Raw genomic sequence first — 24,197 nt, forward strand, 5'->3', positions numbered from 1 at the left:
GCTCTGACACCGTGACGATCTCCAGCACGACCTTGACAGAGTGAACACCTTGACCACCTTAAACGAATTATATCTTGCTACTTCTAAATCAAAATTAATATATTTCACATCCCAAGAATAGATTCCATATTCGCTTCCACTCATAGAGATCAACAACCAAGCTATCAATTGCAGTGACAACATCAAGACACTCGGGGTAACCCTGGAGAACCGATTAACCTTCTCAAAACATATACAGTAACCCCTGAAGTGCCTTGGACGTGCTGAACTCGTCAGCCGCTTTCTGGCTAAAAATGCCGTGGATGACCTCAGCTTGTCCAGTGGTTTTTTCGGTAGCCCTCAATTCCACGGACGAGCTAGGCTCGTCCGAGTAATTTCTTGGTGCTGATCATAGATGGCAGCACTCGTTTTAGTTGGCAAATATTCTTTTCGCCTCCGCTGATTTTCGCGTAATAAGCTTTTCAAATTGTATGTGGGATACCAGAGGAACAACAATTAAAAAAAAGGCACTTTTAGGTTATTTCGAAAAAACAAAATTGACACTTAAGGGGTTAAATTGAATCACGGTCCCGGCGGTTGCTGGGGCTCATAAAAAGCGTCAGCAAGGGCCTGGGACTCATCATAATTATGACACCCTACACCGCCCTTGTTCTACCCATCTTTAAATACTATTTGCTGACCAGCTCTCCTCAATTCACATTAATGGAGGACGTTTTATAGCGGATACAAAGCAAAGCTGCACTCGTGGTCAATACCCGAAGCTCCCATGTCCTTCGCCTCACACTAAGGGACATTTCAACGACGCAACTCCTGACAACAACAGAATGGTCAAACTTTTCCATCAGACTAGGCATCATCACCCTGAGACTTGTGGCAACAATCATCGGACCAGGTATATCCAACGATGATGATAACCTGTTTTAATGCATTTTCCCCATGCACCCACTTTCCCTCGTGAGCGAGGACTTAAGGCCCTCGGGCGTCCCTAGTCCAGCACGCGAAACACAGACATAGCAATGGGGACGCTTTAACGAAGGCCACAACAAAATAGGGACAGGAGAATGACTAATCAATTTCCAACACTCGTTGCAGCTGCCCGATACAAAATGGCCGAGCTACTTTCCCGACACATAATTCTGAACGTGATCACTCCCACAGACCCGTTAAAGCGATTTTGATAGGTGCTGGTGGTTTCACGGGAAGGGTTGGGACAGACCCCACAGGCCCCTCAAAGAACTATGACGGGTCTCTTACAGTCTTTAGGAATCTTTGCAGGGTACATCAGGCCCCTTAGAAAACCCCTACAAACATCTCGAACCTCCTAAACATTTTTGAAGAGTATGTCAAACATTTTAAAAATCCTGGTCATAGACGGTTTTTTGATGCGGTTATTGATAGTGTTATTCATATTCATAATATGTTTAAAGTGATATCAACAGGGAGGGTCAACCTTTGCATCTCTAACTTAAAAATAATGTAATTAATATTGTAGGCTGCTAGCCATGGCAAACAGGGGGAGAAGAAGGTTTCAGCCCTCTATATTAATTCTAAAAGAAATTAAGACTGTTATTATTAGGAGCACACCACCAGTGTTAAGTCAGTTTATCGGTCAATGATAATTCGTCGAATAACTTTATTTTTGCCAAGTAGAAAGCAGAATGTAGTACAAAAGAGAAGAATATTTTCCTTGGATATTAATTTTTATAACATTGTTCTGCAATGTCAAGCAAGTTTTACTTCTCTGTAATAGGAAGTGCTATTTTTAAATAAAATTTTAATAAAATAAGAAAGAAAAATCCACTGACGCATTCCTCCAAAACTTTCTGCCAAAAATAAATAAACCCATTCTTTCGTCGTGTGATAAATATATAGATTATTTGAAATTATAATTATACTAAAAAGAAAAGGGAGAAAAATGCATTCAAACTGACCTGATATCTATATTTTATACGTATAACGCCGGGGCACTGATTATAACGCACAGTTAGTTGACAACGCAGCAGAAATGAATAAAAGATCGTGAAAATATTTCCTTGATTTTTGAAACGTTGAAAATTCATGTTTTCTGCAGAGCGATTAGACTCCAAGGTTATGTCATTTTTAAGGAAGCGCTCCTTTGTGTTTGGATAATTATACAAATCTATATTGATGAGTGATATAAACTCGCAGTTTTGATAACTTTGTTTGCCATATTGACTCATTGTGTCCATGCACACACATACGTTAAAACGATCAAAATAACCACAACATAGGTATTCCGCAGGGTAACAGCAGTTTAGTACCATGCTGCAAGACACAATAAGCAGTAGCAGCAGGGCATAAACCATCAATTTCCAGTGTGTCAACGCGAAGCAGAGAACAATTACTCACCGACCAGGAAGACCTCACTGCGAAACAGCTTCGATTCTGCCGCAGGTTTTTCACATTGTTCTCCATAAATGGCACTTGTTTTAATATAATTCTTCATGTCAAAGTATTGAAAACGTTTATCAGATGAAAAATGATTGCATCCATGCAGGTGCTTTGGACAGATTCACCGTCACCGATGCTTGCTTGCGTAGTTGGTGGTAAACAATATAGAGAGTTAAGAAGTATGCCGTGTGTTACGAAATAACACTTCGTACTATATTTAAGTAACCTGTCTTGCTAAAACAAAACAATATGTACTCATACATCCCATAACCCATAAATTCATGCGAAAAACATATGAAGAAAACGGGAAAATCGTTTTATCACCGGACATTACAGTGATATGTGTTTCAAGACAATCTGCCGCATGTTATAAGCGTATTATCAACAAAAAATATGGAAAATGTTGTAGGTGGTTTGCACCGCGTATATTTTATAAAAATGTCTCTGACTGTAAAAGTATTAAAGCCATGTGGCAGAAAACGATCCAATTTCTGCGCCATCTCTCAGGGAAACGATTATAGACAACCATGAGATGAAATTGGGCTGTGCATTCTTTATTGATAAACTTTCCTCCAATATGACATATGGTTCTCTAATGAGATAATATGGATCACAGTTCCAATGGATGCATATCTTTTTCTTAAATGGTTCCTCGACCATAATCCTAAATAACTGCGATATATATATATATATATATATATATATATATATATATATATATATATATATATATATATATATTACTGGATCAAAGGTAAAAGTTAATACAAATAAGCATTTTTCCAAATGTATTCTGTTCGGACGTTAGATTCCACTTTGACGCAATTTTGGACGGCAGATTTTGTTAATCAAATTTTAGAACGTGTTTTAAAAAAAATTTAATTGAGTAATATCCCTATTGAAATAACCAGCAAAAAATCAAGCTGGTTTAGCTGGTTTTGTAGCTGGTTCGATCTGGTTCAAGCTGGTCTAGGTGGTAATCAAGCTGGTTCGAGCTGGTCAAGCTGGTTCAAACTGGTTTGAGCTCTCACTGCAGCTGGACAAGCTGCTACTTGAGCTGGTTCGAGCTGGTACTGAAGCTGGTCCAAGCTTGTCAAGCTGGTTCAAGATGGTCAAGCTGGTTTAAGCTGGTTCGAGCTGTTACTTATGCTGGTTCAAGCTTGTCAAGCTGATTTCAGCTGTTCTGAATCTGGCCCAAGCTGGTTCGAGCTGGTCATGCTGGTCTTGCTGGGAGCGCGCACGCCAAGGTCGGCTAGAGTTTGTCAAACTGGCATTGCTGAGAGCGCGCGCGCCAATGTCGACTGGGGCGAGGGCGAGGCCACGTCCTGTTCTTTGCCCTCTCGTTTTCGGTAGACTACCGGGCGCTTGAGGCGCTCTGCGAGCTTCCTTTGTTTGCAAGGAAAGGGAGAGTGAGAGAGTGGTAGGAACAGAAACTTTGAAACACGTTTGGCTATCTTGGGCAGATTTTTGAAGGGACGGCTGTGTGCGCGTTGTTTGTGGACTACTTGAACGGCGGTGCAAGCGAAGCGGGATTTGAGGACACAGCGAGCGGCAGTTCGTTCAGCGCGGGAAGAAGTCCCGGGAAGAAGTTTGAGGCGACTGAAGTCTGAAGCATCGTTTCGTGTCTTCGAACATGTGTGTGCTCGTGAATTACGGTGGTGCCGAAGAGTATCACCAATGCCATCCCAGCCACACGGATTTTCCCGCCTCTGCCGACTACGCAAGAGGCCGCTTCGCCCCCATTACTGGCGGGACCCAGGTTCGCTCCTCTCATCTGTGTAGTATTTTTTATTGTTACTATCTGTTTTTGGTGTGTGTCAAGTATTTTTCGTGTTGAGATATAAGCAATACAGTTTTAATAGCATTGTTTGTTTTGCATCGAGAACAACTGTCTCTGCGTCGGTTAGTGCTCTGTCAGCAGTGAGGATGTGTAGCATCTGAGCTGAAGTGAGCAAGCCGCGAATACGAAAATAATAAATTAGATGCCGAGCTGGCTTTTCTGAAGAGTTTGGCTTGTTTATCCTGTGTATATTTTTAAACTGGTTAAACTGCTGGGGAAGTCCACCAGCTTACCCAGCATGACCGGTTCACCCAGCATGACGCAGCATTTGCCCAGCATTCACCCAGCACGACCCAGCATCCAACCAGCTAGAACAGCACAGAGAGCTGGGCATGCTGGATCAATAACACAGCATGAAGCTGGGATGATGGGACCAGCTTGTGCTGTTTTTTCCAATAGGGATGTGAGAATACAAGAATTTAAGAAAGGATAAATTACCACTTAGGGCAAGGACAGACATCACACTCCTTTCAACTTGTAAGTAATTGCAAGTAATTACTTGTGAGTAATATGTGCAGCAAAACCTTCTATTTTAGAAATGCTTTGAAATAAAACTCCAGTAAATCTCGCTCACCTTATTATTGGGACACAGGCGCAGTGTAAGCGTTCTGGAGACTAAGAATAATATTAATAGGAAAATATAAAACTTGCTGCAATATTTATTAAGTTATGTGATAAATATTTATTCATTATCCCAAGTAAGACTAATGTGTTTGCCCTCCACTTCCCGAAAACACCGAATATCCCAAATGTCATTCTACTGTTCAATCACAGATGTTAGAGAGAAATCACAAACGAAATTAATTTATCAAGCGATTTGTTGATATTGTTACGGAGTTTAATTGCTAGGTGTTGTCCATGGCCAATTTAGAAGCTTGTCGCGCGCCTACTCGCCGTCCTTTGTGGGATGTAGCAGGTGCCTCAGCCGCACCACTACAATATGATGATGTAATGCCAAAACTCTTATTTTGTATAATTAACCAATCAGCATAAGATAAGCGTTGTTGATTACCGAAGGTGAAGATGTTTATGACCTTTTTTGATACATATGTTCTGTCGTTGGGGTCCTAACCCTGAGGAAAAAAGCCTAGGATCTAAATTGTCAGTAAAACAAAGCCCTGAAACGTTTTGACTTTTTTACTTCATTCATTGTACACTGAGAAAAGGGATTTTAAACTAATGGCATATTTTAATCGCATACTTTCAGGCTAATCAGAGATGAGACTGAACGACTAGCATTCCTAAATTTATAATATTATATAAACTCCGTGTAGAAAATTTGCACAGCGAATGATGGGTGGCAATTTTTACTTTGCAGCTTTAGGCTTCCGTTTAGGAAAATATTGGGTTTATTCTCATTGACAGGCTAAACCAACATTTGTATCTTATATTAGTCCCTACCTCAACGGAATTTCATAGTCCGAGTCATATGGAACGCTGCCATTCAAAGAAGCGCACGCTTCCCGCCTCTGTTAACGAAAAAGGACACGTATTAATATTTCTCTGGAATCGAAGGACCTTGATATGTAAGCCACATCTAAGTAACATGAGCTTACGACAAGCTTTGTGCGCAACGCTCGCGGCGTAAATTATTCGATTCAAGGTACAAATCAAAATCTACGAATGCATTTTTTTTTTAGCTGCCCAGGCTACTTTTAATATCGTTACCTGTATATTTATCTCTTTCCTTCCGATAGAGTTGTGTTTCCACTTCGGGTGATTTTGTTAAATATTGCACTTAATTTGAACAACTTTGTGCCGAGGACACAGGACGAAATGCTTCAGATAGGTGGCTTGTCTAGTCCGGTGTCCCTGCACACAAATAACACCTCAAAAGACTTCTCTATATTACTCTTCTTCGCCCTAAACTAGAATACGCCTCATCTATCTGGCATCCCCACCTTTCATTTCTCACCAATGCAATAGAAGCAGTCCAAAACCGCGCAGCTCGTTTCATTCTCTCCGATTACTCCCGTTTTTCCAGTGTCACTGAAATGAAATCTCAATTAAGCCTCCCTGACCTTTCTCTTCGCCGCAAAATTTCCAGGCTTTCCCTTCTGCATAAAGTGTATTACTCTCCCTCTTTAAATCAGTCTCTCCTTAGTCCACCCAACTATGTTTCTTCAAGACTGGACCACACATACAAGATTGCCCAACCCAAGACCAAATCTACAGCCCAACAGTATTCATTTCTACCCGACACTATTGTGGACTGGAACGGTCTTCCCGATAACATCGTCACCATCGCAGATAACACCAAGTTTCGCCTCGCACTTAACCACCACTCCCCTCTAAAATGCTTCTCGGGGCCCTGAGGGTATTTGTAAATAAATAAATAAATAAACACAATACAATAAAGAAAAATTAAACTACGATACACTTGCGCATGCAAAGTATGTACATGCTGTTTCTTTTGAGATAAACACTGAATATAGTTTTGCGTTAGTAAAGTTTGAAACATGAGAGAAAGAAGCAATGTACTCCACAATTGAAATTAAATAGAAACATAATAAACGATAGGCATAAACGTTGGCAACTTCCATCATATCCCTACAAAAATGCATTGTTTTATGTATTAGATTTGGCAATTTCCTCTTGTTGTTTTTGTGGTTCTCGAAATGTTTTTATTATTTTTTTTGGAATACTACTGGCTCCAGATAAGGAGCCATGGTAGGAGTGGGTACAAAACATGTATACAAGATGCAGATTTATAAATGAAAACTCAATTAAGTATGAATTCAAGAGCAGATACAAAATTAGCAACAGTTGTGTTAACGACGACATCACTTGGTAGCTCGTTCCATTCTTGAATTGCCCGAGGGAAGAAAGAATATCTAAAACAGTCGTTTTTGAACCTGTATTGTTTTAACGCTCTTGTGTGGTTTAGACGTGAGGACCCGGTCGATAATGGTTGTATATAGTTAGAGCTTTGAACATGAAGAGTGCCAGTAAAAATATTGAACAACAATCTTAATCTATCAATTTTCGCTCTCATTTGCAACGGTTGAAGCTTCGCTCTAATAACTAATTCGGTGGACGATGTTTCTCAACGATAATCATTAAAAATAAACCGAGCAGCTAACTTTTGGATACTTTCAAGCTTGTTAATACCGTTTAGTGTGAAAGGGCACCATACTGAACTAGCATATTCGAGCACAGGCCTATCAAAACTTTTATAAGCAATAAGTTTAGTGTCAAAATCAGCATATTTTAATTTCCTACGACACGCAAACAAAGTGCCCCTCGTTTTGTTAACCGTTAATTCTAAATGCTGGTTCCAGTTTAGTTTATTGTTAAAAAGAAGTCCTAAATACTTGTACTCCTCGACCCGCTTTACTGGTTGTCCATCCAGTAGGTAACTAAATTGAATTGGCTTTTTTTTTACAGGACACTGTCATGACGGCTGTTTTAAAAAAATTTAACTTCATTTGCCATTTTTTAGTCCAACACAGTATCTCATCCAAAGCCTGCTGCAGTTTAAGATTGTCGGTATGGCTTTTTATTGTTTTATATATAATACAGTCATCAGCGAACAATCTAATACAGTCATCAGCGAACAATCAAAAGTTCGGCAGCAGTGCGTATCGGGCACGTATCTAATCGCCTCTGCTTTCGCAGTTCCCTGACCGCACGTGGACCATCTGCGCCGAGCATCACCACGACATCGACAAGTCATCGACAAGTCACCACAACACCGACAAGTCATCGTTCGCCCCAGATACCACTTCGTGACGGAAGAAGGCAGGAAGAGGGCGCCACTGACGAAGACAAGTGCCATAAAGGAGGCCAACGCACCGGACCGGCCTTCAGTTCGGCAGCAGTGCGTATCGGGCACGTATCTAATCGCCTCTGCTTTCGCAGGTGAGAATTACTTTCTGTTTAAAAACCTCGAATTTTTTCTGTGCACTGCTGCCGAACACAGCAACGACTGTTAGTGTTGTAGGATTGTTGATTTGTAAGCGTTGAAATACCGTGTCATCCTAGGTCATTCACTGCCTTCCTGATCGACATGACTAAAGAAGGGAAGGATATTATGAAAGCCCTTGATGATCTTAAACGTGAACTAAGGGCTGAGCTTAGAACTCTAAAAGATAGCGTTAAAAACTGTGATGAAACCTGTGATGGCGTGAACGCAATTATGAATGATGTGAAGGAGCTTCGAAAAGATATGCAGAAGCTTTCGAAAAAAAACGAAGAGCTAACCGCAGAGAACCAAAGGTTAAGCGATAAAATCGAAGAGCTTGAGCAGTACCAACGCTCTAACAACGTAGAGATAAAAGGTGTACCAGTAACGGGAGACGCACATGACATTGTCAGAAGAATTGGGACCCTTCTGGAGGAGCCGATTCTGGATTCGGATATTGATGTGTGTCACCGGGTTCCCACATTTAACCCTCTCGAAAAGAACATAATCGTCCGCTTTGTGCAGCGCACAAAGCGAGACAAAATCCTGCAGAAATGCAAAAAGCAGAGGATTACAACTAAAGACCTTGATTACGGTGGGCATGGCAGCCCTGTTTATGTGAACGAACACTTAACGAATTCAAACAAGAGGCTACTTGGTGCTGCCATTGCCAAGAAAAAGGGCGTGGGGTGGAAGTTCGTCTGGACTGCCGGGGGGAAAATCTTTGCCCGAAAGAATGAAACGGCAAGTGTTCTTAGAATCGCTTGCATGACTGATGTGGAAAAAATAACAAACTGAAACGTAACTAATCCCTCGGATAACACACAAAGACATGATGATGGAAGAATTTCATCCAGAGTGTGACTACTTTGACTGTCAAGCATTCAATAAAAAGTATAAAGGAGCGGATGGACAGTTTTCAACAATACATCTAAACGTGAGAAGTATTAAAAATAAGGTTGACAATCTCGAAATATTTTTGCAGTCTCTGAGTGTGGAATTTAGTGTTATTGTACTAACAGAAACCTGGTTAACGAAAGATGACAAACCACCATACCTACACGGATACAAGTGTGAAAGTGTGTGCCGAGAAAACAAGAGGGGTGGCGGTATAGCTATCTACCTCAAAGATAACTTGCGGTACCAGGTTATGGACAATCTAACGAAAATAAATGAAGATATAGAAAGCTTAATTGTTGAAGTCTCAAACACCATAGTTGGTGCTTTGTACAGGCCACCGTCGGGAAATGTGTATGAATTTATGGCTTTTATTGAAATCATGCTGTGTTTTTTGGGATCTGTATCCGCCTCATTTATAATTCTCGGGGACATAAATATTAACACGCTATCGGACGATCACCACGCGAGAGAATTCCGAGACGTTATTCATCAGTATGCATGTAGCAATATAATAACAGTACCAACCAGAGTCACTCCAGACACTGCAACGGCCCTTGACATCTGCCTCACAAACGTAGATATAAATCATGTTACGGCCGGTGCTATTTTATACGATATCAGTGACCATCTACCCATATTCTGCATAAGGTCTTTTACAAATTGGAAACAAAATCGTTGTATGGACAAGTTTTGGTACCGCATAATAAACGAAGAAACGCTTAGTACTTTTGGCTGCCTAATAGAGCGGGAAAGTTGGGTCGACGTCTTTAGAGAACGCAATCCTGCAGTTGCCTATAAAAGCTTCTTGACGAAATTTAAACACTGTTATGATTCTGCTTTTCCTCTTCGGGAAAGTAAGCAAGGGCCTAGAAAAATGAGAAAACCGTGGATAACTGGCAAACTGTATAAAAGAATACGAAAAAAAAACTGCATGTATCATGTTTTTGTAAAAAATCGTGATCCCGCTCTATTGGATGACTTCAAAAAGTTTAGAAACAAATTGAATTCCGACCTCAAAAAAGCAAAGTGTGATTATTATCAAAATAAATTTCTGCATATTCACAATGACCACAAGAAAGTGTGGGAGACGATTAACTATCTAACGAGCAGAAAGCAAACACGCAGCAGCGTGAAGGAAATGTTGATAAATAACAAAACTATTGTCGGTACAGAACTTGCTGACGAAATGAATCGGCACTTTACTAGCATAGGCACGTGCACTGGAAAATATGCAAACTCAGATAACTCCATGTTGGCAGGAAATCAAATGGAATCTATCATGCTTTTTCCAACGACACCAACTGAGATTGATAAGATAATATGTAGTCTAAAAAATGATGTTGCAGCTGGGGACGATGAAATAAAAGTGCTACCAATTAAGTACACCGCGAACATAATAGGTCCTATATTATCCCACATAATAAATATGATGCTTGAATGCGGTAATTTTCCTGATGAATTAAAAATCGCGAAAGTGACTCCTGTCTACAAGGGTGGTGGAGAGACCTTGATTAATAATTATAGGCCCATTTCAGTACTCCCGGTTTTTTCCAAGGTTTTCGAGCGTGTAATCAACGACAGGATAACAGCTTTTTTTAAAAAATATCATATAATAACTCCTGCTCAGTATGGTTTTCAGAAGGAAAAGTCTGCAGAATCAGCGCTAATCGACATAAAAGATAAAATTGCGGAAAACATTGAAAACAAATTGGTTACACTGGGATTGTTTTTGGATTTAAAAAAGGCGTTCGACACTGTGCAACATGATATTTTACTTACAAAACTTAATGTATATGGTATACGAGGAATAGCGCTAAAATTAATTAAAAGCTATCTAAATGAACGCTACCAATATGTATGCCTAAATAATGGATCATCCAGCAAAATGAAAATAAAACATGGCGTTCCCCAAGGCTCTATACTAGGGCCTCTGCTATTCCTTGTCTACATAAACGATATAACGGAAATACCTGGCTCCCCTCAGTTAATAATGTACGCCGACGACACAAATGTATTTTTTGCTGGTGAGACGAAACAGGTCGTAGAAAAATTAGCCAATGATTATCTATTAAAACTCTCAAAATGGTTAGAAACAAATCGCTTAGCTTTAAATACCAGTAAAACAAAATATGTTATTTTTAAGCCGATAAACAAACGCGATCACAGTACTATCAACATAACATTTGAAGGTACGTTGCTCGAGCAAGCTACAGAGCAAAAATTTTTGGGGGTGTGGTTTACTGAGGACCTCTCTTGGTCAACCCATGTTAAAATGCTCAAGGCTGAACTGTCCCGAGTTACTGGAAGCATATACAAAGTGCACAGTTTACTACCGACTTGGCTTAAACAAACATTATACTACTCTCTATTTTACTCAAAAATGAGCTATGGCATCTTGGTGTGGGGAACTACGACAGAAACTAATTACAACAAACTAATTATCTTGCAGAAAAAAATCTTGCGTATGTATGAAAATTATAAAGGAGACAGAAGAAATTTAAGCACGCAACCACTTTTTAATAAATATAATATGCTAAAAGCAGATCAAGTATTTTATTTCAAATTATTACAATTCATACACAGAAATAAGCTCCACACTACGCCAACATACAATCTGAGCACGTACAATATTCGAGACCCAATAAGGAAGATGCCGGCAATAAGAACTAACTATGGCCGACAAAGGCTGAATTTCCAGATATATAAAACTTTGAATAGAAAAGATATGTCTCTGGATTTCCACCAACCCTTTAATAGCTTTAAATGTTCTTGTAGAAGGATGCTCGTGACAAGTGAAATTGCTTTTTCATCTTTGTTAGTGCCGTAAACTTCATGAGTGTTATAAATGTCTTTAATTTTTGTGCATATTTCCATTCCTTGTTTCTTGATGTTTAAGTATGAGAGAAAAACCTTTTATTGATTTTTTATTAATACCACTGTGCTGAGGCAAATTTTAATGTGATGTATTGTATACTTGTATTTTTTTGCAGTCTACAACGGAAGCATGTCTTTGTTCCTGGTCATTTTCAATGATCAGTGTCTTTTTATTATTTTTTTATTTTTCATGGTATAAGAAATGCTAATTTTGTTATATATTTTTATAATGTTGCACAAATGCTTCTCTCTATTTTTATATCGGTTTTGGCAAATGGCGCATTTTGTTTTGTTTTTCTGATGCATTTTCCACCGTTTTTTTTTGTATTGCACTGCTGAACTGTACGGGGGGGGGCAGAGGCTCTGTCAGGCACCAGGCCTTTATCTCTGCCCCCCACGCGGATTTTTCCGCGAAACAAATAAAGGAAAATAAAGGAAAATAATCAGGACATCAATATTGGTTGGAATGTCATTAGTGTAAATCAAAAACAAAAGTGGCCCAAGTACGGAACCCTGGGGCACTCCTGAAGTAACGCGCACTTTGTCCGAATCAACTTTGTTATAGTGGACATAATGGCTTCGGTTTGATAAATACGCGGTTACCCAGTTTATGGGCGAGGCGATAGCAGCGAGGACAGTATGCTCAACCGCTGTCTGCTTCTTTCGCAGTTCTTCGTGTCCCTCGCTGTTCCTGTGTACAATGCTACCGCGGCGCACGGATACCAGCTACTGCCGGCGCTTCCTGCTTCGTCAACTGTTCCATGCTGCGTGGTCGACCCGTCTTGTTCGTCCACGGACTTCCTTGCCAGCGGAATTGAGGATGTTCACGGTTTCCTTAACGGCCTACAAACCGTGAATCTGCAAGTCACCCCCGTCGGTGATGCCCTCCTGGATCGTCCAATCATTGAAAGGCCCAGTTCTGTGACGTCGGTTAACGAGGATAGAAAAGCTTCACCGGCATCTTTCCTCTTCAGTGGGCGAGGCGATAGCAGCGAGGACAGTATGCTCAACCGCTGTCTGCTTCTTTCGCAGTTCTTCGTGTCCCTCGCTGTTCCTGTGTACAATGCTACCGCGGCGCACGGATACCAGCTACTGCCGGCGCTTCCTGCTTCGTCAACTGTTCCATGCTGCGTGGTCGACCCGTCTTGTTCGTCCACGGACTTCCTTGCCAGCGGAATTGAGGATGTTCACGGTTTCCTTAACGGCCTACAAACCGTGAATCTGCAAGTCACCCCCGTCGGTGATGCCCTCCTGGATCGTCCAATCATTGAAAGGCCCAGTTCTGTGACGTCGGTTAACGAGGATAGAAAAGCTTCACCGGCATCTTTCCTCTTCAGTGGGCGAGGCGATAGCAGCGAGGACAGTATGCTCAACCGCTGTCTGCTTCTTTCGCAGGTATGTTACCTTCAGAACGCTCATTGTGTACGGTCCGATAATCGCTTTTTACTGCTATTTCCTCGCCCACATGGATACGATCACGGTATTTGTTGTTTTGTTGACCTGTGCTCTCAGCTGGTGTATTGCATCAATAGCCTTCTCCTTAGTGGAGACGTTGAAACGAATCCAGGACCACCAAAAAAAGACAGCAAAAAAACAAAACAAGACAACGTAGTTTCGGTTACAGAGGACTCGAGGGCTGCTAATTCGGGTGAGAGCGATAATGACGGAAGAGATATCGAGAGACAACCCACAGTTTCGGATATGTTTGCTGAATTGCTGGCTGGCCAGAAAAAGATGGCTCAGGACATAGCTGAAATCAAATTATTCCAACAGTCGGTTAACTCCCGATTTGACGCTCTTGAAGCACGAGTGGCTGCCCTCGAGTCGCCTTCTGCCACGCCAAGTGTCCCTTGTACATCTTGTGACAATCTGCTTATAGAGCTTAAGTCATTGTCTGGTGTGGTAGACAGACTCGTCGCGAGGAATGACGACATGGAAAACCGCTCGCGCAGAAATAATCTAATCTTGTATGGCCTCACCGAAAGCGCAGACGAAACTAGTGAGTCATTACTCTCTAACGTATCAAAAATATTCTCGGATAAACTGATTATTGACTGCCCACGTATTGAAAGGTGCCATAGAATAGGTCGAAAACACGACGATCGTTCACGTCCTGTCATTATGAAACTCCTTGATTTTCGCGAAAAAATGGAAGTATTGAAAAATTCTTTCAAGCTTAAGGGTTCAGATATTCGTATATCGGAAGACTTCTCTGTTCATGTCCGTTCTGTTCGAAAGAAAATATGGGATGCGACGGCCTCTTTCCGTGACAGTGGCTCCTCCGTTCGCCTTCGATATGATCATGTGTTCATCAATAATGAGCGATATAATTGGGATGTTAAAACTAATACTCTGGTTAAGTGTTCCGACTACTCCGCCCAGTCTACTATCACCGCCCCATCTACTGGTGGTCGTTGACTCGGCCGCGGTTTAAAAGACGGTTTAAGTGAAAATCTTTGTGTCTTGAATGTTAACGCCAGAAGTTTAGTAAACAAGTTCCCCGATTTTCTGTCACTAATTTCTTCCCACTCTGCTCACATTATTGGAGTCACTGAAACATGGTTACATGATGGCAAATACGACACCGAAATTACACCCTCTGGTTTCTGCGTGGTTAGAGGTGATAGAAAGTACGGGCGTGGCGGTGGCGTCGCACTCTTTTTAAAGTCCAATATTAAATTTTCAGTTATACAGGGTCCTCCCCAGATTGAATCAGTGTGGTGCAAACTTAATGTGGATAATATATCTTTAGTTGTTGGCGTTGTCTACCGCCCTCCCGGCTCTCCCATTGATCAGTTACATGCTTTATGTGACTTTATGTACGAGCATAACCTGTCTTCTTCCAATTTAATATTAATGGGTGATTTCAATTTACCTGGCATCCAGTGGTCGTCTTTGTCGCTATCTGGTCCTGACGTTCAAATATCTAGAGAGTTAGTGAACTTTTCTTTGTCATTTGGTTTAAAACAGATTGTTCAGGAGAGCACGAGAGAGTCGTCAGTTTTAGATTTGGTATTTCTTAGTATACCTCTTCTAGAAAACCATTTTGAATGTGAAGTCGTTGACGGTATATCAGATCACAGGGCAGTCTTTGTTTCTGTTGCTTATCCTGTCCCTAAAACACGTTTTGTTTACCACACTTTTCCTGATTTTAACCGTGCCGATGATGTGTCCATAATTGACTCATTAAGCTATTCCTTTGAAGTGTTTGAACAACTTAGTATCTCCAGTGACGTGAATGTACTCATTACATTTTTTGAAGACTTGGTTAAATCGTGTATCCAGCGATTTGTGCCACTCAAAACTAAAAAAAGTAACATTGTCAAACCTTGGATAACAAGAGAATTATTACATTTATCGCGACGGGTCGGCAGACTGCGGAGTGGAAAACGTTGCGCTGACCCAGTAAAGTCTGCTCAGTTTATTCAAGCTAAGGAGGAACTTCGACAAAAAACTAATTCCGCGAAGGACTTCTATTTCCGTGTTACCTTACAAAACTTAATAAAATGCAACCCTCGAAAATTCTGGAAATCTATTTTACCAGGCAGCACAATTTCAAACTCGTTTATAATTAACGACGTAACTACTATGGACGCGCTGACAATCGCTACAGCGTTTAATACGTACTTTCAGTCAGTATTTACAGTTGATAATTTCGAAGTTCCTCCTTTTACTCATGTTTCGCAGTCTGCGGTTGACGACATAGATGTGAACGTTCGGGGCGTACTAAACCTGATTTTGAAGTTAGACACTAAAAAAAGTCCTGGTCCTGATGACATTCCTAATTCATTTATTGTCAGGTACTCCCAATGGTGCAGTCGGTATCTCACGGTTATTTTTCAGAAATCACTGTCAACGGCCACAGTTCCTTCATCATGGAAACTCGCAAAAATTATTCCCGTATACAAATCTGGCAACTCACAATCACTGTCAAACTATAGACCAATTTCTATAACGTCACATTCATGCAAATTATTGGAACATATAGTCTACAGGCATGTAATAGAGTTTCTCGATACTAACAATATTTTATGCGATTTCCAACATGGTTTTCGACGCGGTTATAGTACTATGACACAACTAACAGAGTTTGTTCATGATATCGGTCTGTCTCTTGACATCGGTAACCAAGTTGATGCGATATTTATAGATTTGTCAAAGGCTTTCGACACCGTTCCTCATTCTAAACTCCTACACAAGCTTAACCTAATTCTAAATAATCATCACCTTGTGAACTGGATATCCAGTTTTCTATCCCAACGGTCTCAGTTTGTCTACTTTAACTCATCCAAGTCTAGTACAGTTGACGTATCATCAGGTGTTCCACAAGGGTCAGTTCTTGGACCGCTACTTTTCTTGTTATATATCAATGATTTGCCACGCTGTATTTCCACTAAGGTCCGACTTTACGCTGACGACTGCGTACTATATCATGTGATAAACTCCTCAGATGACCATATAACTCTTAACAATTCTTTCGTGAATTTTTGTACGTGGTGTAAAACCTGGCAAATGAACCTGAATTTTAGTAAAACGGTTTTTATGACCTTTTCTAGGCGTTCATCACCTTCTGTGTTTAATTATTCATTTGACGGGTTATGCCTAGAAAGAGTTTTTGAATATAAATATCTTGGCCTCCTTTTCACGCCTGATTTATCTTGGTCTAAGCACATTGATACGACATGTAACAAATCTCTTAAAAGACTTGGATACCTGCGGCGTACCTTACGTGTGGCACCACAAGATACTAAGCTTTTAACTTATAAAACTTTGATTCGCCCAATCCTCGAATATGGTTCTATTATTTGGTATCCCTACAAAGAGTCCGATATCAAAAAGGTCGAATCAGTACAAAAGAAATCGGTACGTTTTATTTGTCGTCGGTATGACAGAAACTTTTCTCCTTCTTCTAATCTTTCCGTGTTAGGTCTAAGACTTCTTTCTGAGCGTCGTGGTATCGAGCGCCTAAAGTCTCTGTATTTCATGGTTAACTCATCACGTTTTGACTCGTTACATAACTACATAAAGTTTCTCGAGCCAACTGCAACTAGGAGCCACCATGAATTAAACATTTTACCTTTTCATCCTCGTACTGATATGTTTAAATACAGTTTTTTTCCTCACACCATTGAACGCTGGAATTTATTACCAGGAAACATCCGATCACTACAACCAGATGAATTTCTGTGTGCCGTTGACAGTGGTCCACAGTGATGTCCGGACCGTCTGTGTTTACCTCCCACTCCTGCCATAGCCCCAGTGGGGCTGCAGTATGTATAAATAAATAAATAAATAAATAATTTGTGAGTTTTTGAGTATACTGGAAAGTTTTGCCAGCAGCTTTGGATGACACACCGTGTCAAACGCCTTAGAAAAATCTAAGTAAATTACGTCAGTCTGGCCCCTCTCGTTAAGGGCTTCAGCCAAATCATGCGTAAATTCTATGAGCTGAGTTGTAGTCGAAAGTGATTTCCTAAACCCATGCTGATTTCTATATATTAGGTTATGCTTATCTAAGTAACATGAAATATGTGTAAAAATAATATGCTCTAGCAATTTACACGTGGTGCTAGTTAAAGATATTGGCCTAAAGTTTGATGCTGCACTCCAGTCACCCTCTTTATGTATCGGAATTATTTTTGCTGTCTTCCAGTCATTTGGTAATACTGCATACTCAAGAGAATAACAAAACAAAACATGTAAATACTTGGACATCCATTCTGCATACCTTTTTAAAAAAAGTGTTTGGTATCATATCCGGCCCAGTACTTTTCTTAGCGTCAAATTTATTTAAAATTAAGTTAAAAATTCCCTCCTGAGTTATAAAAATGTCACTAATTACGTCCGCATCGTTAACTTCGAGGCTTGGGAGAACTCCGTCGTCAGTAGTAAATACCGATTTAAAAAAAGAATTGAACTCAGTCGCGGTAATATTACTTTGGACAGATGACTTATCCTTAGGTGAGATATAACGCCAGAACTTTTATGGCGCACTTTTAATGAAAGAGCGGAGCGAAGTATTAAAATATTTTTTCTTTGCTTCTGAGATTTCAAGTTTAAGTCGTGCATTTAATTCAGAAAGAAGCTGGCGACATATTTCTGTTCTATTAGATTTAGAATTCTTTTCTCGCTCGGGCAATTCTACGTTTCAAATGCAAGATATCTCTGTTAATCCATGGATTATGAACGTTAGTCTTTTTCTTTCGATGAGGTACATATTTCAATATACACTTGTTTACAATATTCTTAAAGTAGTACCACAGCGCTTCAATGTTAGAACCACATTCAAAAGACATTTGTTCAAACTTATCAAAAGACAATTCTAAAAAATCGATGATAGAAACGTCGTCAGCATTGTTGAAATCTGGAACTGTTAACAGAACAGGTAAAGATCGCAATCTTTGATCTAATAAATTGACACAAGCACCATATCATGATCAGCAATACCTTCGCAAAATTCGCTGCTGTATTTTTTACTAAGCAAGCGATCATTTAAAAAAAACAAATCTAGCAGTGATTCGCCCCTAGTAGGGTAATTTACTATTTGAACTAAATTTAGTGAAAATGTTAAATCAATCAGGGCCTCTCCACTTGCACGATCTTTATTGGACACAGTAAGTGTACTCCAGTCAATGTGCGGTAGATTGAAGTCTTCCAGTAGGATGAAATTAGTTGAGGGTTTAACGTGCTGAAATAAGTAATCATTGAGATCGCTAATCATACTGATAGCTGCATTTGGTGGTCTATAAACAGCACATACCATGAATGACACATTGACGTACCAGAGTTTACACAGCAATACTTCATGATCAATTGGTGTAGATACAGGCATACACTGCAAGGACGTTTTATGAATTATAGCTACGCCCCCTCCCCTAGAAGCCCTGTCTTTTCTAACTATGTTATATTCAGGCGGGCATAGCTCTGAATTTGCTATATTAGGATGTAACAATGTCTCTGTTACAACCACCACATCAGGATAATGAACAAGCAGTATACGCTCCAACTCCTCAACTTTGTTCGCCAGGCTTTTTGCAATGACATTTATTATTTTTAGCTCACGCTGCTGATCATTTAAGAGTCACTTTTCCCCACGTGCGGATGTAACTTTAATGCTTGTGTTGTTTACGTGGTCCCACGAGTACACGTCGTTGTTTAGGATAAGTTTATCGTAGCGAAGAAAGAATTTGTCACCTGGTGTTCTGTTATCTTTAACCGTTTAACCGTTTAACAAAAGAAATGTTTGGTTTTCACTTTATCTATTTTCTATCTTCAATGACCTTTTAAGATATATTAGTAAATAAATATATTTCAGACTAAATTGACCGCATGTAAATTTCTTTACCTGTAATTTAGCTTTATTTTAATCAAGGCTTAAATACTCGCAATAACATTTCTAGAAATGCGTAGTATATTACCTAACTTCAAGAAAAGAGCAAATCTTCTAAAATAGCCCAGATGCAGCGGCAAGTAGATAACGAATCCACTTTCATCGAATGAAGACATCGCGCTTGGATTTTTAAACCTGACATTTCGGCTCAAATTATTTGAAAAAATTTACTCCGGCTTGGCATAAAAACAAGATTCCTTGTTTGTTGTTTTAAACGTTAGCCGGTGGACAACGGAGAGCCACAAGCACGAGAGACACGGAATGCGTTCGTGTCTGTGGTTGTCGGCTGTCCACCCGTTAGCGTACTAAAACAAAAAAAACACGAAACGTTTAACCAACATGCCCTCCTGGTTTTATCAATGTGAACCTGCCTCCCAACGCGCGAAAGGGACGCGCTAGCTCACTCGTGTTCGGATAAAAGTCCAGCAGCGTATGAAGTAGCACTTTTTCGTGTTCCTCTGCTGTTTTGCCGATGTAAAGGGTCGAGGGCCTTGTCAAGCTGTAATTCACAGCTTTCTCTCTCGACCTCCACCATCAGTTCAGATGGAAATAAACGAATTATGATCCAAAGAGATCGTCCGCTGATTTCCGTCATCGTCACTATGTTTTCTTTTTGCCGTAGCCCAAGGCAAAGCCAATCCGTGTAGTATCCAGGTGATTATCCCGGCCGTTCCAAAATCGAGTCGCGGTAATCTCCTTGAGTCGCGGATCGTTTACTTGCGATATCACGTGGTATTATCTGCTGACGTAGAAGTCAGGTTACTCAGATAAGATTTGGAACATAGCCCACCAGGCAAAGACACCAGGGCATCTATCCATCTATTATTTTTTCGAATTTTATCAAAATGGCCAAGCCAAGCCGAGCTGGCCCAGCCGGCCGAGCCAATGAACCAGTCATGCAACCGACGCTCAACGAAATTTTGCGACAGTGACCACTGATAATGTCAGCTTCTTGTGTCGTTTGTAATTGTACCGATTATCATTACCGTAAAGTCATCGAGAATTTGTTTAGATTTCCGTCGAAACTTTTTTATCTCAAGAAGAGAACCGCTTGGGTAGCTGCAGTGAGGAGAGTGCACTCGGACGGTTCGCTCTGGGAGCCGAGCGCGGATTGCCAGATAAGCAGCGCCCACTTCATCACAGGTGCGACTTCGTAAGCTTCTGGCGAGCTTTGCTCGATTATAACGTGGTGCTGAATTCTAAGGTGGCAATCGAACTTTAATGACCACCCTGACTTCGTGCCCACTGTGTTCAGCTACGCAAGAGCTTCTGGGGAGTCCGCAGTGCAGTCGCAAGACGTCTGTGTGGAGAGGCCCGAAGGTAAATGCGGGATTTCTGTTGCTACTTTACATCTCACAAACATTCGCAGTGCAGAAAAAGGCATGGACCCGAGCGCGTGGCTTTGAAAAGTACCTGCTATGCACGAGTTCTCGTACAAACAAAAGCATAGTACACAAAATTGGCGCAATGGACGAATCAGGAAGGAGTAGACAGGACAGAGCGTACTTTCAACTGACGTTTTTTGAGATGATAATGGAAGACAAAAATAATATGGAGGCGAAAATCATAGAGAAAGGAGATGAAAGAACATGCTAGATGAGAAAAGCAAAAGGACAATATCAGAAAGATTTAACGAATAAGAATAAAGGAAAAGAAATATATCGAAAAAATACGCTAGAAAAGAAAAAAAATTAACAGCACAACAAATTCAAAAACGAAAATTTTTGAAGAAACAAAAACCTATGAAAATTAGTGCAGGTACTAAAGTTCCTTGTTGGCATGTTTACCGACAGAGCACTAACACACGCATCACATATTGTTGCTATGACTTGGCCTTGACCTATTTCTTATGTTCTTTTTTCCACACTCATTCTCAGGAACATTGTTCTAGCAAACAACCAGTGGCACCCACAGTCCCTCATGTGTACTGCTAGATGTCCCTAAGGTACAGATTTAAGAGAGAGAGAGTATGTAAATAAGTCAAAACTGTGGATGCAAGTATTGTTTAAACTTTATATTGAAAAATTTATATCAAAAATTAACGTGATGCCCTCCCCGCCGACGTACTGCCTTGGTTTCCTGCAAGGAAGGTTGTCATCTTAGCGTCCTCGCAGCAGCCAAGATGCTGAAGTATTCCTTGTTCGTCACGCAGATGCTGCCGTGGCTTGTTTGCCCGATCTGGAACGCAGGCCAGTTCATCGCGCCACAACATGACTCAGCGGACACGACCCAATTCCTGCATAGCAGCCACGATTGGCTGCCGCAAATCACGACGACATCGACGTCATCAGCAGCTGGACTACATAAGCAACAACGGGACAAGCAGGACTTGAGAGGGCCCGGCATCCACGCAGCAGCCAAGATGCTGAAGTATTCCTTGTTCGTCACGCAGATGCTGCCGTGGCTTGTTTGCCCGATCTGGAACGCAGGCCAGTTCATCGCGCCACAACATGACTCAGCGGACACGACCCAATTCCTGCATAGCAGCCACGATTGGCTGCCGCAAATCACGACGACATCGACGTCATCAGCAGCTGGACTACATAAGCAACAACGGGACAAGCAGGACTTGAGAGGGCCCGGCATCCACGCAGCAGCCAAGATGCTGAAGTATTCCTTGTTCGTCACGCAGGTTAGTTACATGTCAAATGCACATGAGTTCCGTAGTGACTGTAGATTTTTGTTTGTCCTGCCGGGTCCTCAAAAGTGCCATGAAATTCTGTCAGAATGTTGGGATGTTGTGGTATTGTTCTGTAAATGGCAACTTTTACTGTCCGGAGACGTAGAGGAAAACCCTGGGCCTGACGGAAACGTTGAGGATATGGTACGCCAGATTTTATCTAACCAGAACCGAATTGCTGAGGACATAAAAGAAATCAGAACAAACCAAGAGAATATGAAAGTTAACCAGTCACGCCTAGAAGCTAGTGTAAATGAGATTAACAGTAAAATCAACAAAATTGAGATCACAATGAAAACTGTTCAGGCTCTGAATGAAAACGTAAAAGAAATTGAGAAGAAGGTTCAAAGCCTCGAGAAAACGATAGAATATCAGAACGACCGATTGACTGACTTCGAGAACCGAAGCCGCAGGAACAATCTGCTAGTATTTGGAATACCAGAAGTAGACAAAGAAAGTGAAGATGATCTGAAAAAGAAGGTGATAAAAGAACTATTTGAGATTAAACTTGGTGTTCAAATCGCGTCCCTTGAAAGGATTCACAGAGTGGGATATAAACGAAACGAATCATGCAGGCCAGTCATAATAAAGCTGTTTAATTATAATGAAAAGTTAGCCGTGCTAAAGAATTGCAGAAAGTTAAAAGGGACGAAGATTAGTGTAAGTAGCGACTATGCCAGAGAGACCCGAGAAAAACGTAAGAAACTATGGAACTCTGCCTCGGAAAACAAAGCCAATGGGGATGAAGTGTTTCTAGTGCATGACAAACTCAAAATTAATAATCAGACCTTTGAATGGGATCTGAAGCAGGATCAACGATTCCCTACAAGAATCCACAGTGCAAGGGGCGAATGACTTGATAACCAAGCGAATGTTCCTGCAGAATTAAGAGTAATCAATCTAAACGCACGAAGTATACTGAATAAAGTTGCCGACCTGGAAAGTATATTGCTGTGTCAATCCCCGCACATTGTTATCATGACAGAAACATGGCTTACATCGGATGTAAAGAGTGACTGTGTCATTCCCCCAAACTACAAATTAATAAGAAAAGATAGGGCTTCTCGTGGAGGTGGCGTTGCTATCGCTGTTAAGATTAATATGCAATGTGTAGTCTTAGATCATTGTTTGGATGATATGCTGTTTTGTAAAATAAAATATGGTGATTTATCTTTTCTTGTCGTCGCAGCCTACCGTGCCCCGAACAGCCCTATTAGGTTTCTTGAGGATTTGGATGTTGTCCTTAAGACATATGCTAATGATAATACGAGAATAGTATTGGCAGGTGACTTTAATTTACCTCATGTTAACTGGGACCTTTTGCATGCTGGAAGTGTGGACAAAGCAAATTGTGAAAAAATGCTTGAGATTGCCTTCGGCCACAGTATTACCCAAGTGGTTAAGGACTTCACTAGAGTAACCGATACTACCCAATCTGTGCTGGACTTAATTTTTTTAAGTGATAATATTGCTGACTATAAGGTATCTGTGGTTGATGGCATATCTGACCATAAGATGGTTTTATTGACTATAAAATGTGACAAAACAGCTGTGACTTCTGTGCCGTGTAGACTCATATACAAGGACTTTGAAAGTGCCGACGACACAAGTATTATTGACTATTTAGAACTATCGTTTAATTCGTTTGAATTATTGTGCCACAGTGGTGATGTTCAGAGTGCATGGAACTGCTTCAAGGAGATAGTTTTCTATTGCATTAATAAATATGTACCGAACAGGATAAAAAAGACGAAAAGAAATAATCCGTGGATCACAAGAAATATAATACACATTAAACGCAGACTGAAAAGGTGTAGAAAAAAGAACGGTAACAGTGTTAATATGAGACAATTAAGTCAACAACTTAAAGATATGGTGAAAGCCTCTAAACACAGTTACTACACAGTAACGCTTCAAAACTTTCTAAAAAACAGCCCCCAAAAATTCTGGCGACATCTAAATCCAAAAAAAGAAAGCATAGAGCAGATCACATTAGACGGAAGGGTAATAACTGACACCAGTGTACTAGCAGATAGCTTCAATTTGTTCTTCCAGTCGGTATTCACACGCGAGGCACAGCACGAAAATAACGAGAACAATGGGGAAAAACTGACGGAGCAAAATGCACGCAATGACAGTGATATAAATGCAAGGTCAGGATTTGAGCAAGGTTATGATACCGTACACACTATGCCAG

At 40.7% G+C, this 24,197-nt stretch overlaps 1 protein-coding gene across 1 annotated transcript; it reads left to right on the plus strand.

Annotated features, from left to right (window-relative positions):
• The first annotated feature begins 21,442 nt into the window (after positions 1-21,442).
• LOC121838509 lies at positions 21,443-23,236 on the plus strand. The gene has a single exon (XM_042294797.1). It carries the CDS (start codon positions 21,443-21,445, stop codon positions 22,853-22,855), a length of 1,413 nt encoding a protein of 470 aa, XP_042150731.1. The 3' UTR covers positions 22,856-23,236.
• The last annotated feature ends 961 nt before the right edge of the window (positions 23,237-24,197 follow it).

This window comes from Ixodes scapularis, unplaced genomic scaffold (genome assembly GCF_016920785.2).
Source record: "Ixodes scapularis isolate PalLabHiFi unplaced genomic scaffold, ASM1692078v2 PGA_scaffold6__148_contigs__length_123643588, whole genome shotgun sequence".
NCBI classification, from domain to species: Eukaryota; Metazoa; Arthropoda; class Arachnida; order Ixodida; family Ixodidae; genus Ixodes; species Ixodes scapularis.